The 16147-nt window shown below is 30.9% G+C and overlaps 3 protein-coding genes across 4 annotated transcripts in view; all 3 read right to left on the minus strand.

Annotated features, from left to right (window-relative positions):
• Nucleotides 1–2261, minus strand: part of LOC109538369 (GTP-binding protein 128up) — a 4565-nt gene extending 2304 nt beyond the window's left edge. The window contains exons 1-2 of the mRNA XM_019905586.2: nt 2082–2261; nt 1906–2026 (exon numbers count right to left, since the gene is read on the minus strand). Coding sequence (XP_019761145.1) covers nt 1906–2026; nt 2082–2123 — 163 coding nt within the window. The 5' untranslated portion in view covers nt 2124–2261. The remainder of the gene's footprint in view (nt 1–1905; nt 2027–2081) is intronic.
• A 3840-nt stretch (nt 2262–6101) lies between these two features.
• On the minus strand, nt 6102–8281 carry LOC109538228 (trypsin epsilon-like). Its single transcript, XM_019905372.2, has 3 exons — nt 8005–8281; nt 6559–6814; nt 6102–6471 (listed from the first exon to the last, which is right to left on the minus strand). The coding sequence occupies exons 1-3, from the start codon at nt 8279–8281 to the stop codon at nt 6102–6104; spliced, it is 903 nt and encodes a 300-aa protein (XP_019760931.2).
• Nucleotides 8282–8724: 443 nt separating this feature from the next.
• Nucleotides 8725–16098, minus strand: LOC109538227 (SET domain-containing protein SmydA-8). 2 transcript variants are annotated; one of them, XM_019905371.2, is made up of 9 exons: nt 16020–16098; nt 13277–13422; nt 12714–12862; nt 11928–12086; nt 11746–11868; nt 11422–11691; nt 9965–10123; nt 9465–9857; nt 8725–9059 (listed from the first exon to the last, which is right to left on the minus strand). In XM_019905371.2, the coding sequence occupies exons 2-9, from the start codon at nt 13418–13420 to the stop codon at nt 8801–8803; spliced, it is 1656 nt and encodes a 551-aa protein (XP_019760930.2). In that variant the 5' UTR covers nt 13421–13422; nt 16020–16098; the 3' UTR covers nt 8725–8800. The 2 variants fall into 2 exon arrangements, with proteins under 2 accessions (XP_019760930.2, XP_048519459.1); XM_048663502.1 differs by lacking the exon at nt 16020–16098 and adding an exon at nt 14654–14964.
• Between the last annotated feature and the right edge of the window lie 49 nt (nt 16099–16147).

The raw sequence follows: 16147 nt of genomic DNA on the forward strand, positions 1-16147 counted from the left end.
ATTGACTTTATTATAAGCAAAAGATAGACACTAATGTCTAAAGCCGAAAATATCAATTTATAGAACCCGACCTAAAATAACATATTTAAATAAGTTTTCATTTACATTTTCTTTTAATTTCTAATTTATTTCTTAACTTCTTTAGATAATCAAAAAAACCGCATTAGGAAAATATTTCAAAACATATGTGGTCATAAGAGTTTTGGAAAAATCACTAAATATTGCACAGAACAACAGAAACAAAAACGAGGAAATGTTTTGCGTTCGTCATTGCTCGATCTGTGCATCATGCTTTACTCGACAGTTTCCCCAAAACCTATATATTAGATATTTCGATCTTTAATTACATGTGTTTCCTTTCTTGTGTTCGCGAAATACCCCCGGGGAGATAAGAACTTGACAATGAGAAATGTATTAAAATAAGAACAATTCTTGAACGAAACAGCTATATAGCTAAGTCGATATTATTTTGGATTATTTATTTAATAAATCCGTCGATTTTAAGTGCAGTGGTTTGCTGTTTTTTAATTTGAGTAAGCTCGTCTTTACTAAGATATCAGCGTTACCAAAATCAAACGTATCTAACACTTTGCGTGTATAGACGCTAAATTTTAGATCTTATGTGTTCTTTATCTTTAGCTTGGCTATTAAAGGGTGATTTTTTAGCGGTATAAAACTTTAAACTGAAATAAAACTCACTAAAATCATGTTAACGTCATGGTACTGGCTTAATTGAACAGGCAATTATAGTGGAGTCAAAATGGTCGAAAATTTGACTTCATTCGTGAATTGCTCTTCATTTGAGCCAGCCGCGGGGCCCACATGCCTCAAATCATATTTAAGCTATAATGGCATACAATTGTATTTTCAATAAAGCCATATTTCAATAGTGCCATGATCTTAACATGCATTTTATGAATTTTATTTAAATTCAAAGTTCTATACCTCTAAAAAAACAGAAAATCACCCTTTATTATCAGAATCCAGGCAATTCGCCCTGTAAAATGCCATTATAATAATATTTTTATTAATAGCACTTTCCGGCAAATAGCCAGAGGAAAAACAAATGTAATTCATTTGGTAACAAATTTTACGAGCACTAAATTTCGATGCGTGGTATGATTTTCTGAACCATTACATTCATTTTGTAGATATGCATACACAATAGTTCCTAAAAAATAGGTTGCAATGTGTGTGCAAATTCGTAATAAAAGAAGAAAACTAAAACAGTCAACTTGTAAGGCTGTCGAAAACAGACAAGAATACGAGTATTATAACATTCTTTGATGATTGAAGATGGAATTAATCGAATTTGTCAAATACAGTGTTTAATTTAGAAAAATCAACCAGACCAATTGTTAAAACTTTCAAATATTTGCCCTGAAGAAACGTTCATTTTTTCGTTAATAAGAAGCGATCACTAAATAGATTAGCTAATAAATCCAATCAGTTCTGACACTCTGTCTGTACAGAAAAGTGTCGACTTTCTAAATCTAAAAAAATGTATCTGGTTAGCACCAAAAGATCTTGAAAAACTTCATGGAAGAGAAAGTTCCCCACATTAAAATGACTCAGTAAATAGATTACAGATTACATTACCACAGGTGACAAGATTACCGTTAAATTAGCTGTACCGGCAGAAAGCGATTTGTAAATGAATGTTATACAACTTATCAGCAACGCAACAATAAATCGTACTTTCTTTGGATAAGCAATTATGTACATTCTTTAAGTATCTAGCACTTATGTGAACCAATGCATTTGGTGTCGCATCTATAAGTTAATAGGACATTAAACGCCAAGTATATATATACATCTACTATAACTTTAAATCAGCTTTGTTTTGCAAACTTGAAAAAAAATACAATTTTTTTTAAACGACTGCATCTACCCTGAATGTATTACCTTCTCCAGTGCCTCCACCACCTCCTTTTGGAGTAATGAGTTCTCGTCTAAGTTTAGCTAGTCGGGCTTTCAGAAGACCTAAATGTCCAGCAGTTGCTTTATTTTTCTGGGTTCTTGCCATCTAGAAAATCGGTGTTAGGTTATGTCTGGTGGAAAAGCCCGGTTTGCTGACTTACCTCCGATTCGATGGCAGCAATTTTCTCTAGAATGGTACTCATCCTTCAAACTTTGTTGGCTGAATGTAAATTATTTGTAAATTTTATAACAAACTTATTAATTTGAAAATTCAAAACAGACCAGTGCAATGTGTCGCTTTACAGGTTAAGTAAACCTATGTGAGCTTTGTTGCCAGCTCTTGGATAAAAGAAAATAATTGTGATTCTGGTAGTCACATCAGGTTTAAAGGAATATTAACTTTATTTTTATCAATCGGGCTATAAAATTTGCAGTTTAGAACTGCATGGTGTATGGTTCCCTTAGCTCCTTAATACACGTATAGGAATTCCAGTTAATGAATTAATAAATTGTTATCTACCGACAAATCGTGCTAACTCAGATAATGTGCCCAACTTGCACTTCACGCAATAAATGTAATATTTATATCACAAATAACAGATCACATCTGTGATTTGTGATAATATAAATCAGCGAACACATCTGTGATGTATGATTTATATTTTCATTTCGTGCTTTCTCAGATTCTTTATTAATTTTCTCATATTATATGCATACGTATGTTTACTTTGCAATATACAGGGTTACTGATTGAACTTTGGCCACCCCGTTTTTGCATCTAATTTGAAATTTAGAGAAAAATGTTAAATGCAAAAGTTGTAGATACTAACGTCTAGCTTATTTTAAGATAACACCAATTGATACAGGGTGTCTCAAATTCAAATGGCGGACCAAACTCAATTTTTTTAAAGGAATGCCCGAATATTTAAAATGGTTATTAACTCAAAAACAGTTGAAAATCATTATAGAACATTTATATCGAGTACGCCTAGAATTGTGCGAATAGTTCGAATATGCAATAAAAAGTACGGCATTCCATTAAAAAGAGGTAAGTTTGGTCTGCTACTTGAATTTGAGACACCCTGTATCAATTAGTGTTATCTTAAAATAAACTAGACGTTAGTATCTACAACTTGTGTATTTAATATTTTGCTCTAAATGTAAAATTAGATGCAAAAACGGAGTGGCCAATGTTCAATCAATATTGGTTATTAACGCAAAAACAGTTGAAAATCATTATAGAAGATATCGAATATGCAATAAAAAGTACGGCATTCCATTTAAAAAAACGTAAGTTTGGTCTGCCACTTGAATTTGAGACGCCCTGTATTAATAGGTATTATCTTAGCATAAACTAGACGTTAGTATCTACAACTTTTGTATTTACCATTTGTCTCTAAATTTCAAATTAGATGCAAAAACGGGGTGGCCAAAGTTCTATCAATAACCCTGTACATACCTATTAATTTTCTTAAACCAGTAAGAACATTTTTCTGAGATAAAAACATAATTTTGGAAAAGTATACCAGCGAACACATGAACGTGACTTCACGTGCACTGATGTGATTATCACTTCTTATGTGATTCTTAGTCTCAATTTCTTCATCTTGGTACGCCGTCTCCTAACGAAGGTTGACGATTCATCTTGTGGCAAGTTCTGCGTATTTCACCATCAATTACCTATTAATCTATCTCAGAATGTCATATTTTGCACTCCTCATTGGATCCAACATGCCCAATATACCTGGTCGTTATTTTTTTTATGTTAATTAGGAGTTCAAGATGCTTACGCACCCGGGGGAAGTAATAATTCTTTATTGTTCCTTTTTTGCACACATGATATCCGCAACATGCTTCCATGAAGGTACCTACATCTCAAATGCCTGCAATCTCTTTTCGGTAGTTGGATCGAGGATCCATCTTTCACATCCATTCAATAGAATGGAAAACACATGGCATCTCACCATACTCATTCGGAGATCCAGTCTTATCTCAGGTCTTGCAGAGTGTCTTCATAAGCGCTTTTCAAGGTTGTTCAATTCGATACCTTATTTCCATTTTGCAGTCGTATTGGTTGTTGATGTTAGTGCCCAACTATCTGAAGGTTTTCACCCGTTCTATACAGAGTGTCCCACAGGGAACCGACGCGATCGATATCTGGCAAAATGTAATTATGAGAAATTTGAAAATTGCACAGTGTGCTGAAGGCATTGGCGACAAGCGACCTGAAATATTTTCAATATGGCTTCCGGTTATATCGGAAGTAGGTATCAACTTGCTTATTTTAAATGGAACACCCTATATATTATTACATTTTTTAAATCTACTCCAAATTCTAAATATATTCTATGCATAATACCCTATACCTAGGTCGAACTGTTTTAGATATATTTGAAATTTTATGTAAAAGATGACAGTTGCAGTCACAGGAATAACTATTTATTTTTCCCATAAGCGAATATGGCCTACTTGATTTGAGTTGCATTTCTTGTCGAAAAGGTCTTACTTTAATGGAATTTCGACAACATTTATAAAACTATTAATACAAAGTGTTACAAAAATAAGTTTTGAAATGACGTTGAGAAAACCGCCAAAAATCAGTTTTTCAAATGAAAACTCCCATTTTTGATAATTTTGTGTTATTCAGTATTAAAAATAAATGTAAGTTTGTGTAAGATTGTCTATTGCAAAAGTGTTAAGTTTTCGAAATATTGTCAATTTAAAGTTTACACATGGCTATTTTGCCGCATCTTAATTTAAATCCTGTCATTCTTAACTGCTATGACGAAAGTGACAATTTATAATACAATCAAAAGCCAAAAGAATGCTTACAGCTGTCATTTATCTTTTGAAAATAATTAATAATCATGCCTGGAGGCTTAAATTATACAAACGAATATTATTTAAACTTATTTATTATCGTAATCATATGAATAATGTGATACAGTTATTTCAAGAACCGTTTATTTGTTATTAATTATTATTATAGGTATCAATTATAATTATATCAAGAACACAAACCAATTTTTTCTTTAAATCTAGGGCTCTTTAATTTTTTTGGTAGCTCTTATAAATTGAATATGCACTGTTATTAAGATGTATTCAAAATTCTTGAAATTTTCTATAATTTGTTTAACAGCACAGCGTGAAGGCTTCTGTTTTTGTGGATATTGAATATATTGATAATTTTATCACATTGTCCGGAAATAATAAATAAGTTTAAATAATCTTCGTTCGTATAATTTGAACGTCTGCGCTGATTATTAATTATTTTCAAAAGTTAACTGACAGCGGTCCGAATTCCTTTGGCATTTGATTGTATTAAAAATTGCCAATTTTGCTATGACAACTAAGAGAGTGACAGTATTTGGAATAAGATGCGACAAAATAGCCATATGAAAACATTAAACAGACGATATTTCGAAAACTAAACATTTTTGGAATAGAAAATTTAACAACCTTACCCTTATTTTAATACTGAATAAGAGGAAATTATAAAAAATGGGGGTTTCCATTAAATTCCATTAAAGTATTCTTATAGGAAAAATATCCCCTTATAGGAAAAACGAGTAATAATTCGAGTGGCTGCAACTATCATTTTTTACATATAATTTCAAATATATCAAAAACGATTAGACTTAGGTATAGGATATTATACATAAAATATATTTTTTCAAGCCCTTTTTCTCCAATTTTAGAGAAACATAGGTAGATACTTAAATGCCTAAATCGAGGTGACTGGCTACTTACATTTATCACCCTAAAACTACTGGCTTTAAAGCTAGAACAGATATGTGTGTGAACTAATACCAACAGTTTTTATTGAAAATATTATGCAATTAGTACGGCAAATAGTGTTAGTTTAAGCCCGCTGTATATTTTAACATTTGGAATGACCACTAATTGGAAACTCCAAATTTATCAATATCTCAAGTTGCAGAGAAACAACTTAGGAAAACATCAAAAATTTTAAAATGTTAACGCTCCTTTTATCAGAAAAAAATAATTTGCTTGACTAAAAAGTATTTAATTATATAAACCTGACAAAATCTCTACTTCAATATGCACATGTTTTTAAGAATCAATCTGCATATATATATCGTAGGTACCAAATATATTTGGTACCTACGAAAGTAAATTGGACTCCCTGTAATTTAGTTAAATCACTCTAATTGACCACATCAGTTTTGAAAAACTGCTCCTATAGTAATACCATTCTGTTTTTCTATCACCTGAAACCATTTTTCAAAGTAAGACATTCTAGTGAAAACTCTGGGTGGCGCTCTTTTAGCACAATCCGTTTCAAACGAGACTATTCCTATCAGGATGTTGTTCTGAATCAATGGTCCTCCTGAGTCGAAACGACAATCGCCCCTGTCGATATTGTAAGCGCAAACCATCGTTTCATCTACCCGATCTGTTTTAATCAACGTTTTACATCGTTGAAATGATATCAAGTTCATATCGATGCTGTAGACGTGGTTGCTAACTACTCCTTTATTTGAACTCCATCCTAAAGTAATAGCCGAAGTGTCCGTTATATAGCGATAGCTAAAATATAGAAAAATCCTTCATAATAACAAACTGTCGATTAGCTATTAATTTAATTTTTAATTTAAAGTGATCAATATTGCCTACTTTGAGCCAGACAAAGCAATGGGTTTTTCGTGTTCTTCTTTAAATGGCGAGCCCGCTTTTACTAGACACACATTAAATGATGAGCTTTTAGCAGTGAAGTTAATGTGCTGCACCAAGTTTTCCACAGAGTGTTTTTTGCCTTTTCGCCAATTTTCCGAGTTACTAGCTAACTTCAACTTCTCGAATGGATATATTCGTATGAGTTCACAGCAGTGCCCCGTTGTTACAACCCAAAATTTACTTATAATGGTTGTCCCTATAACAAAATATCTTTTGAAGTGTACACATTTTCCTCAATGCTTAAGCAATGAGTATCATGCTCTTTTAAGTCTTTAGCTATGGTTGTATCATTCTCAATTAATACATAGGAAATACGTATATTGTATAAGTGATCTTACCGAAATACAAAATTCCTGCATCTATAATAACTTATTTCCTTTTCCTCCTCTCTCTACACCATAAAATTTTCCCAGATCTAACCAATTTTTTAGTCATTATTTATGACCAATTGTATCTAATTTCCCTAGGAAGCTGATAGAAAATTATATAGTTTGCCATTTTTTTTTCAGTTGACTTATGGAGACAGTCCTCGTAATAAGCTTTTGCAAATAAAAAACATCATCGAATCGACTCAATCTTTCTAAAGTTAATTTTTCTTCTTATTAGCTTTTTTCTTTGCGCTTTGTTACGCGTTTTTTTAAGTTTCTTGATTATACGACATTTAACATTAATATAATAACTTGTATGGGTATTGTCTAGCTTTTTTATTGGTTCTATCCCGATAATTTATTTATATATCTTTTCCGAAAGCGTATTTAAATTTAATGTTCACTAAACTAATTTTCAATTTCGCAAAGCTAAGTGGCGGAACATATATATTTTTTTAATTTCCGCTTATAAAGCTACCATTACTATTCCTGTAGAGTGACGATTTTGTTCGCATCATTAAGTAACACACATGTAAAACAATTGCATAATTTGAAAATAGTGAAACTAAATATAGGTATATTCCGATCTGCACAAGTCCGAGGAATATATTTCTAGAATTTTATTTAATTTTTTCATCCTGCCTTTTCGGTTTATTTGGATTGAGCTCTCATATTCTCAACAACAATAAGTGAAATTACAGTGAATTTTGAAAGACGCATCTGGTATAGAAGTATAAAAACGTTTTTTTAGTTTCGGTTCTTAATAAATTTCTTCAGATCTTAAATAAGTGTATTTTTGAATCTTTAAATAAAAATTGTCTTTTACGTTACACACTCATTATGTATAGGTTTTGACTGAACTCGATTTTGAAATAAGCAAGTTAAGAATGCTTTAAAATGCATAATTGTATTTTTAATTTTAACTTTTAACTAAATATTCTTTGAATTGGTTTTTCGACCTATAGAATCGGTTACATTGTGTTGTTATTAGCTGCTACTTGAACAGTTAAACACTTACCACATATCAAAGTCATCGATGTACCCTTTAAGAGTACCAAAGCAGCCATAAAATTCGAATTAGCGCTTGGAATATTATTTTTATGAATCAAGGAAGAAAATTTATCTTCAGCTTGCAATGCTCCGAAGCGAAAAGCACTGTCAGTTACATCGCTATCAACCGTACACTTTTTTCTCGACTCCAAGATCATCATAATCAAAAGAATCAGATTGGCTAACGACACAACCAAAAGCGTGGTAATGGAAAAACAAGCGACACTCGCAAATCCTTCTGCCATTTTCTGGAAAAACTTACTACTGTAGACCTTTTTAACTTTCAGACAAAGAAAAACTTTCCTTTAGTGCAATGACTGTTCAATATTCAACTAAAAGTGCATTGAACTGTTATTTAGCGTTAATATGTCCTGCGTGTTTTTTTGATAGCGTGACTAAAAATATTTCAAAGTTTTCTATAGATACACGGTGTTTAAAATCATTGTTTCTGATGCTGATTTACCGTTTACAGTAAAATTTTTCATTACATCTAAACATTTTAGCTAGCAAATATATATGGTGTAAAAAATGCATGCGTTAACTCCCGGTTATAAGCTGATATGGTCCAGATTCTGCTGCATGCTTAGGAAATTTTCCTTCTTAATTTCTGAGTCAAATGCAGAAATGGGGAGAGAGTGAGTTTTAATTCATTTACGAATATTCCATTCAATTATATACAAAAACAATATTAAAATCCTTTACTAGATTAACTTTAATCAACTTCTACAATTAACTAATATCATTAAGGTTCTTTAAAAGACACATTAACTTGCAGTGAAAATTTCATGTTCCTCCAGCCAGTTACGAATTTTAATGCCATTAAAGTTTATAACTTCCAATAATTTGGCTCCGGCCTCAGAGTGTTTTTCGTTGTTCAACACATCTCTGCTTTCAGAGGCGATTTGAAGAACTTCGTCTTTTAAGTGTGAAGTTTCTTCTTGATCGTCACCGAAATTCCTGCTCAATATTTTAAATTTGGTCATGAGTTGCTCATTTAGAAGAACAGCTAAATAAATCGCCAATCTGCAAATGAAGAAAACAATATTTTACTAACTCTTGTATCTTCTTCATCTGTGAAATATAAAGGAAACAATATATTTAATTGTCTCAATCTAGAATCTTGAGGCTTTTTGAAAGAAGTTTCAGTATTCAAAAGATATATACTGCAGAAAATAAATCTGAAAATATAAATTCAAATTGCGAATGGATGCAACAGAAACTTTAAATTATTTAACATATGGATAGGAGAAGCAGGAAAGAATGTCCACACATGTTTTTAAATATGTTCCAATTGAATAAACAAACAAGCAAAACGCCGCAATCAACGACTGGTATATTATGCAATAAAATTGATTTAAATTTGTGAAAAAAACTTATTATGTTAAGACTGTACCTATTTATCATACTTAGTTTTAATAGTATTTTTACCTTGAGTTTCCTGGATCCAGTTTCTTAGTCAAATCAATCAGCTCCTGACACAATTTCAACTTTGCATCCAGAAAACTATTAGATATTTCAATCTCATCATCAATCTTATACAGTTGTACCAAAGTATGCTTTATCGTGTAAGCTAGATAGTGATTAGGATGCAGAAATATATCCAGTTTGCCTAAGAATTCTTCAAGTTCCTCAAGATTGGGACGCTTTTCGATTATTTTATTCACTTCCTTACTCAAGTGACTAACAAAGTCTGAAATCTCCTTATTGGGTAATTTTATTCCACATTTATTACACCTCCAATTCGTGTGATCCTCCGTAGGATTGACTGGCAATTGTATACCTTTACATGGTTCTTCAGTTGTTCCTAAGCAGATTAAAGCGCTGAAAAGGTTTTAGTTATCAACTTTCACAGTTGCTGAGAAACAAGTGTTTATTATAAAGTTCTATTGAAATATTTACTTAATACAAAAATAAATTTTAGCTACTACCTGAAAAAAGTACCCAGCTCAGTAGGATCTCGACATCTTTGGCAGGAGCAAGCAAAATATTTGGTTTCCTTCAGATGTTTTCTCCTTTCCTGAGTTCCCCACAAAATATTCGTATATGTTGTAGTTATATGGTCGCCTTGCTTTATGTGCAAAGCTGCTCTAAAATATCAATTTTTCGATCGCATATTAATAACATTTTAAAACATCAAATTATCTTTCTTTCTCATGAAATAACAAAATACTTGTTTTTTTTTCTGAAATATATACCATCATTCTCTGAGCGTGAACATATTAATATTATCGAAGATTTTTGAAGCCGAGCCATATATTCCAGGACTTTAAATAATTTATAATAATGATAATAAGTTCAAAATAATAATTTTAAAGCAATCAGCCTAACTGAAAAATACAAATTAAAAAAAAAATGGTGCTATTTCTCCTATTGATAATCACCCTTGTTAAGGTAATTGTTTTTAATTGCGCAATGTAATGCAATAGATATTAATTAATGAATCCATAACAGTCGAATTTATAGGTTTTTAAGAGTTTTTTTGCTTAAACTTTGAAAATAATTTCAATTGAAGTTGGAATTATACGAATATTCATTAACTTTTAGTTAGTTCCGCTCTCTGTATCTAACAGAATGTTAAAGTAATAATATTTGGAACAAAAAGTAACAGCGGTTTCCAAACATATATTCAAAGCAGCAATTCAAACAGTATACGCTGCGCGTTATTGAGTACCAGATGAGTATCGGTTGTTTGCCGTATGAAATTTTTTAAATTTTCATATGAATAAAAGATAGAATTAGTAGGAAAATAATTCCCAAGCATTATTAATGAGAAATATGGTATATTTTTATTTAAATTATTAAAATAGAACGATTTTTTTGAAACTTTATCTAAAGTCTGCGTAAAAATTTTTAATGCAAACATTTATTTAAAAATTACTTTGATAGACGTAGATCTACGTATACGTAGATAGTAAGATACTAATTAGATCTTAGAAGAAATTTTCAAATTGTGGTAGTACCTGCCATAATGAAATTAAGAACCGTACCATGTTTCTGAAACCATAGGACGAATGAAAACGTTTCTCAGAAACTCAGGAGACTAAATTTATAAAAAATTGCGCCCAACGCTCTTTATGCAAGCCATCTGAAAATCTTTACCATGAACTGCCACTGCATTCAACGGACATTCGCAATACAGATATATCGATCAATTGTAAAATAAAAAATTTACTTTTAAACAATTTCCAATAATGTTTTGCTTAAATGCAATGAATAAAAACTGCATAGCCAAACTTCAAACCGGTTTGTAAATTAAATATCCATGATTAACTTTCTTATATAAATAACACTGAACTCTATATCTAAACCATATGTTGAAAAAAACACGTTCAATGTTGGGTTGTAGTTAGCAATTAAATCTATATATCTGCTTGTAAATATTTACCTGAAAGTAATTTTATACCCATCCTCATTATCAATTGTTTGCGAAGTATTCGGAAGGCAACTATGCTCCAATAAGCTAGCAATTGGATATAATATGAATAAATCCAGCAATTCTGTAATTTCTGTAGCATTAACATCCAGAATAGCATAAATTTTATGCATGATATCACTTGATACTTGAGGAAGTATGGATTGGCCGGACTCTTTTTCAAAAGCCTTCAAAGGGTTTATATAGTTTTCCTCAACGTAGGAAACTTTTTCTTGAACCGCTCTGTATAAAGTTACTCAATCATTTAAAGCAAGTGTGGCTGGCAGATTTACTCACTTGTAAACCGGACTATTTGGACCTCTTTCATCTAAATGATCCTCCAAGTCCAGAAGAACATCCCATTTCTTTTTGTTGCTCTTCTGCAAGAAGAGCGCTCTTAGAAGAATCAGTATATCAAATCTGAAATTTGTTAGGAAAATCCGTAGAAAAATAGCGAATCCATATTAATCAGCAGATACCTAAAGTACTGGTACATTGACTGATTTTGTGTGGGAGGTCGCATTTTAAGGATTTGGCACTCCAGTCCATGTCTTTGGGGAGATTTAAGTCCCGCACATTCAGCATTACAGGCAGGCCATCCGCATTCCGGACAAGCATGGACCTCATTTAAGAGGATTCTGAAATATATTATAAGCATAATTTTTATTGTGTTTGTTTTTTAAATTAAGGACAAGAACCATTTCAACGTATAGTCTTGGACATACAATTTCTATATCAAAAGTAGCCTAAAGACGATTTGGAAGTATTGAAGTCGTTGAAATTTCGGTTCAATGAAATAATCCAAACAATAAATTTGTTATAAAACGTGTTCAGGTGTTTTACGGCTTTTATGGCGATTAAGTTTCAAAAAATTTAATGTTATCCAACAAAAAAATGTAATCTCATTAATAACTAATCACGATTTGACTTTGTAGAATGGTTTAGGTTTCGCTATGGTATGGTATGTATACTGAGTCTTTTCAAGAAGTGAAAAATTTACAAAACTCAAACTGCACTCAATCACTTACATGTTGTAAAAAAAAGTCAAAAAAGTTTAAAGAAGGCTAACGTACAGTTAAAACTGACCTTTTATAAGTTTTTATCAACCGACTAAATAACACATTATAAACGCACAAAACGGAATGTTTTCCGATAAAAGATAATTCCTATGCAGTGATAGTTACTTACCTCGTACAAAAAAAAATGTCTTTAGGATTTTTCCATTATCTAGCTATGTTCTTTGAAACATTAGTTAATGTACTTACTTGCTGCAGCCAACGCATGGAAATGGTCCCTCTTCAATTTTATACGGTCTTGGCCCAAATACAAGAGGCGTATCCACAAATATTATCTCTCCCGGTTCTAAATCCTTTTTTGCTTTTAGAAATCTACCCAGCTCTTGATTACTGCAAATCTAACTCAATTTTTCGCAATAAATGTATAGTCAAGATACAATCTGCAACTTCTCACTACCTTTAATTTCGATTTCAAAGGCACTTAAGGTGTTCATTAATCTATTGGTTTCAATTTAAACATTGATACAAAAGAAATTGGGAAAACAAATTTCTAGTTTTACTTGGATATTATATTTAGCATTTTTGAATAATACGCCAGTAGCAGGGCAAGTCCGCATCTTCTTACTCTGCAAAACTATTTAAGCACCTTTGAATGTTAAATATGAAATGGTAAAAACTTTTTGGTAACAAAATTGCAATATTCTCTTTCCTTATGAAAGCAATTAATAGAAGTGAAGCCTTCACTTTACATACAAAAAAATGAGGGACTGAGCAAAACGCATAAAAATAAAATTAAAACAACATTAAATTACCTCATAAAACACACAATTTTTTCTATGATTTTTCCAGTCATCTTTTTGATGTTCTCCTGAACAATAGTACACTAGTTTACACTGAGAACATTTCTGTTTGCACAGTTCTTTGCAAACTTTACAATGGCCTTCTATTTCAGACATATCTGTAATTAATAATTTATTTTACTAATACATTGTGTATATGAACTAATTCTTAGACTATAGTAAAAAAGGTTCTTTTATTATGTATACACAAATGTGTGCGTTGAAATGAGGAAATAATTGCAATAACTTTCCAATTTTGATTGGGACACTTGGTATTTAATAATTGAATTAAATTATAAAATTTATTAGATATAATAAAATCGAGATATGATTTAGGACCAATCGTTTTTGCTTTAATAATCCTTATCAATCAGTTGATCAAAAAAAATGTCAAAATTTTGCAAAATATTCTTTAGAAAATATTACGATCAATAATTTCGGTTGGCAAGTAGTAAAATTAATAAGTAAATAATTTTCAATGAATTCAATTCTGTAAAGGGATTTTTCAGTTTGATTTAAGGAGGTTTAAATGAATGTGAGATTCAAAGATAAATTACTGAATTACTTTTGGGCACAGGTTTTATTTTCATGGTTAATTTAAGTGGTCAGATGAATGATAGTATAAAAAATATAATATTTCCATCAATTTTAAACAATTCTAAAATATGTACTAATTTGGTATATTCAATGATACCACACTTTTTAAATTAACCTTATAAATTCATTTCAATTTTGGAGAGCACTGTTTTGAAAAAACTAGGACGAAAATACTATAGACGACTTCTGGACATAAAACGGAAGAATCTTCTAAATTTTCTATCAAAACCGTCTAGTTGCTTCTCGTTTCAGGCAACATTTTAATAAAACAAATCAAATAAAAGTGAACTGATCAGAAAATATAGTCAAATGAAACTAACATGATAATAAAGTGTAAAACTTGTCTAATTGATGCTTTTCAAAATAGAGCGGCTCACTGGCTCAGCTGAGCGAGAAGCATTTATGTTTATTGATTTTTAATAAAAATAGTTCAATACATTTTCGGAAATAACGTCTAGGATTTAAACATAATTTACCATTTCAGTCAGAAATATGACAAGAAATAACTTTTTAAATAAAAGACAACTTAAGTTAAACTTTTAAGAATCGACGCAACTTACATAATAAGTTGCGTCTATTAATAATAACGATTAAATTCTATTTTCCTTTTTGAAACATATCTTGAAAATAATGGATATTCAAATTGTATTTTGAAGACGAAATGCATTTTAAAGTAATACAAGAACAAAACCCAAAACAACTCATACAAATATCAATGAACGCAACAAACTGTGTGACAAAAATTTAACATACATATACGTAAATGATACTCAGCTGAAGAAAATCGTTGCCTAGAAATATAATTTGTATACCATATTTTTATTAGACCCGACAGTTGAATGTTGCAAGTGAAAACCAACTAATTCACTGACGAAAACCGTCGATGATAAAAATAGACTAAAGAATGCATATTGAAATCAATGAGATTCGCAAAGCGAAGATCGGATATGCATGCCGAAGCTATTATAACATCTATCTGTTAAATGTTCTATGCAACCTTTTGAAAAGCATTAATAAATGCAAAGGTTTTCGAATATTGTCTACTAGCAATTAAATGTTAATGAAGAAAATCATACACTTTAAACTTGAGTGTTTTAAAACAAAAATTATATAAGTTCCATATTGTTGAGGCGGATTCATTTTTTACAAACTTCTTGTTGGGTATTTTGCCTCAAAAATTATGTCTTTAAAAAAGACAGTATTTCCTCTTTTATTACAGATTGATAAATAGTGCTCCTATTTCGCAATAAGAACGAATTATTTATCAAAAAGTAATCAAGAACTATCACCTGTAACATATACTTCTATTTATATATTACCTGAGAATTACCAAAATAATTTTATTAATTAATACATCTATATTATAATTAATTACATTGAATTAAAACATAGCAGCTTATTCAGAAACTCCTTAGATATACAAAGCTTTATCGTCGCTACTGGAAAAATAGAGTGCATCATCTCAATGCTTTTTAAGTTTCAGCCTATACAAGATTTTACAATTACTATTACTGGCTAAAACAGTTTTAAATCATAATTTTCAAGAAACCGTTTTGCTCCGTTTTACCACCAGCTATGTTGCGATTAGAAAATGTGGTAATTCTTAATATTTCTTCAAAGGTGTGAAATAAGTCTTCTTGCAATGAAGGATATAAGTGGCAAACAAAAATAAACATATTTGACGTGAGATAATATAATATAAATAAAAATGAAAAAAACCTAAAAAATAAGAAAACTAGCGTTTTTGTTGCATGCTAGTTAGTATTAAAGCAATATATTTCTGGTTTTTTTTGTATACAGGTACATTCTATAATTTAGTCCTTTTCAAACTCTGATTCATCAGCTACAGCAGGAATATAAAATCAATGTTCTTCTTTGCCATCTCCTACATTAGCAATGTGGTGATTTTTTGGAAGAAATTTGCTCAGAAATCCTGATTGTTCTCTGATTTGGCGAACGTCTGAAGATAACAACTCTGTTCTCCAACCTCACTAAACAAGTCCAAGAGTTGCTTTATTGGCCAAATTTGCAAAAAATCCTATTCCATCGATTGATGGAATAAATTACAATGAAATAAAATATCACAGAAAATTCCTAAAGATTTTCCCAAATTACTCACATCGTCGGTTCAAATAACATCCACATAAAACCTGGAAACATTCCAACTGGAACACGATTATCTCGAATATTTATAAACTGCTTTCCCCACTCGATCTATTTTTAAAACAATTTTTGCTTAAGCTTTTC

The sequence above is a fragment of the Dendroctonus ponderosae genome, unplaced genomic scaffold, assembly GCF_020466585.1.
Source record: "Dendroctonus ponderosae isolate FM_Combo_2020 unplaced genomic scaffold, Dpon_F_20191213v2 Dpon_F_20191213_2, whole genome shotgun sequence".
Taxonomy (NCBI): Eukaryota; Metazoa; Arthropoda; class Insecta; order Coleoptera; family Curculionidae; genus Dendroctonus; species Dendroctonus ponderosae.